The sequence below is a fragment of the Nicotiana attenuata genome, unplaced genomic scaffold (assembly GCF_001879085.1).
Source record: "Nicotiana attenuata strain UT unplaced genomic scaffold, NIATTr2, whole genome shotgun sequence".
Lineage (NCBI taxonomy): Eukaryota > Viridiplantae > Streptophyta > Magnoliopsida > Solanales > Solanaceae > Nicotiana > Nicotiana attenuata.
Genome location: NW_017700217.1, coordinates 1 through 2,247, shown reverse-complemented (window position 1 = coordinate 2,247; position 2,247 = coordinate 1). Strand labels below are relative to the sequence as shown.

Sequence of the window (2,247 nt, the reverse complement as noted above, 5' to 3'; positions counted from 1 at the left end):
ACAAAAGATTGAATCCTTCGTAGGCTATTTTTTGGTAGTGATTTCCTATGATGATGTGTGTTTTAAGGGGTTTCTCAATGGGTGTTAGAATACATAGTCTTGCATATTTACCTCTAGTGGTTGAGGTGGTGCACGCGTCGATCCTAAGAAGTTTTCCTAATTTGTTTCCTATTTTGTGAAGAATCTCATAGTCGTAGAACTCTGCTGGGAGCTCTGGTAATCTGGCCCAGACTGCTGAGAAGGTTAGTGATGTTGTTGAGGCGATGAACCTGGGCTCCCATTTCCTTACAGTGAGGAATTGGTTTCCGATGAACCAAGGTCCCCCGTGTAGTGCTTTGTCATAGTTTTCCGATCTAGTAAATTTTATGAGGTAATAATCATAACCCAGGTCGATCAGTGGTAAGTGCTCGGTTGGTCTCCATATAGCATGTATTTTTTGTTGTAGGAATTGGTAAGTTACTCGTCTACCAAATATTTTGATTATTAGAGCATTTTCCCAATTTTTGTATATTCGTTCCTTATCTTCCGAAGTTATGGGTATGAAATTGTCCGAGTCAAAGTTGTTTTCAGTTTCGTTCGAAGTATCAAAGCCAAGGATAGATTTTTGCACTGTTATTTGGTTTTTGGTTTGAATAGTGTCTAGGTTTTCTTGCAGCTTGGATAAGAAGGTATTTTTATGGTCTTGTTTGCCATTACCATGTTCAGACTTGTTTTGGTGATCCTCCATTGTTTGGGAGCTCAAGAGCTGTTGTGAGCTTGGTGTAATTGTCTTGTTTTCTTCAAGATGTTCCATAACTGTGTCTTTACCATTAGGAGTTTGTGTCGTTTTAGCATTGTGTTGTTGTTCTGGGATTAGATCTTCCAGCATGTGTTTGTTTGGTGTTGTAGTTGATGGAATGGTGTTGTGGTTGGTTAAGAGAAGAGGCTAGGGTTCTTCTAAGTTTTCTAGAGAGAAGTCAGACATTCTCTCTCTGAGCCCTTAGCTTATGTTAGTCGTGACAAATTCATTACTCCGGTCTCTGCAAACTGGTTCTTTGGACTCAAGCAACCATAATAGGTAAAAAAAAGACTAGGCACCATAATATATATAGTTCGATATTTTACCGCGCTATACCTTAACGGCACGTTTGTCCGTTAAGGTATAGCTCGGTGAAATATCGCGCTTATTTGAACCTAAAATGGGCGGGAAGGTATAGCGCCCATATATACCGCGCTATACTATAGCGCGACATATATGGGCGCTATACATATATAAATAAACGTGCCCTTCTCCTTCCACACCACACGAACCAGCAGCCTTCCCCTATTAAAAAAGACGAAAAACCAGCGGTCCCCCCCCCCCCCCCACCACCCCATTTTTAACGAAAAAGAACTCGGTTAGAGCCCACCGATCCCTCAAAAAATGTAGATTCTCTGTCCCACATCGTATCTAAGGCGTTATCTCCTAGTGGGTTGCTCATTTCGGCTCCAAATCACCAAATCTTCAACTTCTCAAAAAATTCAAAATCGAGGTATTCCGACTTATTTTTTGTTAAAACTCATGCATAAAAAATGCCTATTAGTTATCTTTTTACTGTGTTCTATGTTATTTCGTGATTGTTTTGCGATCTAATTAATTTGTTATTTTTTATCCGGATTATATTATTAGTGTGCTAAAAAAATTAGTAAAATAGAGAAATTGTTATTAGTTATTATAAAAAATGTTAATTAGTTATTTTTTACTGTGGTATATGTATTTTCGTGATTATTTTGTGATTAAATTAATTTGTTATTTTTATCTGGGTTAGATTATTTATGTGCTAAAAGATTAGTAAACTAGTTAAATTGTTATTTTAGGAATAATTAATCTTATTTAGATGTTATTTTTGTACATATATTAATATGTAACTTTAATGTTGTTTAGTTCCCTGTAGTGTTATGTTGTGCCCGTAATTTTAATGTAGTGCCCGTATTTGTAATGTAGTGCCCTTTTAACGTAGTAAACTGTAGTGCCCTTTAGTAACTTGTAGTGCGCTTTGTAGTTATTGAAAATAATCATTTAATTATCCGTTAAACCCAAAAATATCTGAAAAAATATGATAGTTCAAACACAAACTCTCTCAAATTCTAGTCAACAAACGTAAGAAAATAACATTAAAAACAACAATATTCGGTACAATTAGGTATTGTTATATGAATATTTGATAATTAAATCATGTATAGTTATTAAAATTAATTATTTAATTTTATTATAGTCAAAAATAGGTG

General features: G+C 35.3%; 1 protein-coding gene across 1 annotated transcript; it reads right to left on the bottom strand.

Moving 5' to 3' along the window:
• Window positions 1-111: 111 nt before the first annotated feature.
• On the bottom strand, window positions 112-868 carry LOC109222745 (the record flags this gene model as incomplete). Its single annotated transcript, XM_019387062.1, has 1 exon — window positions 112-868. A coding segment is annotated over exon 1 (757 nt), but the record flags the coding sequence as incomplete, so codon positions are not given.
• Window positions 869-2,247: the final 1,379 nt, after the last annotated feature.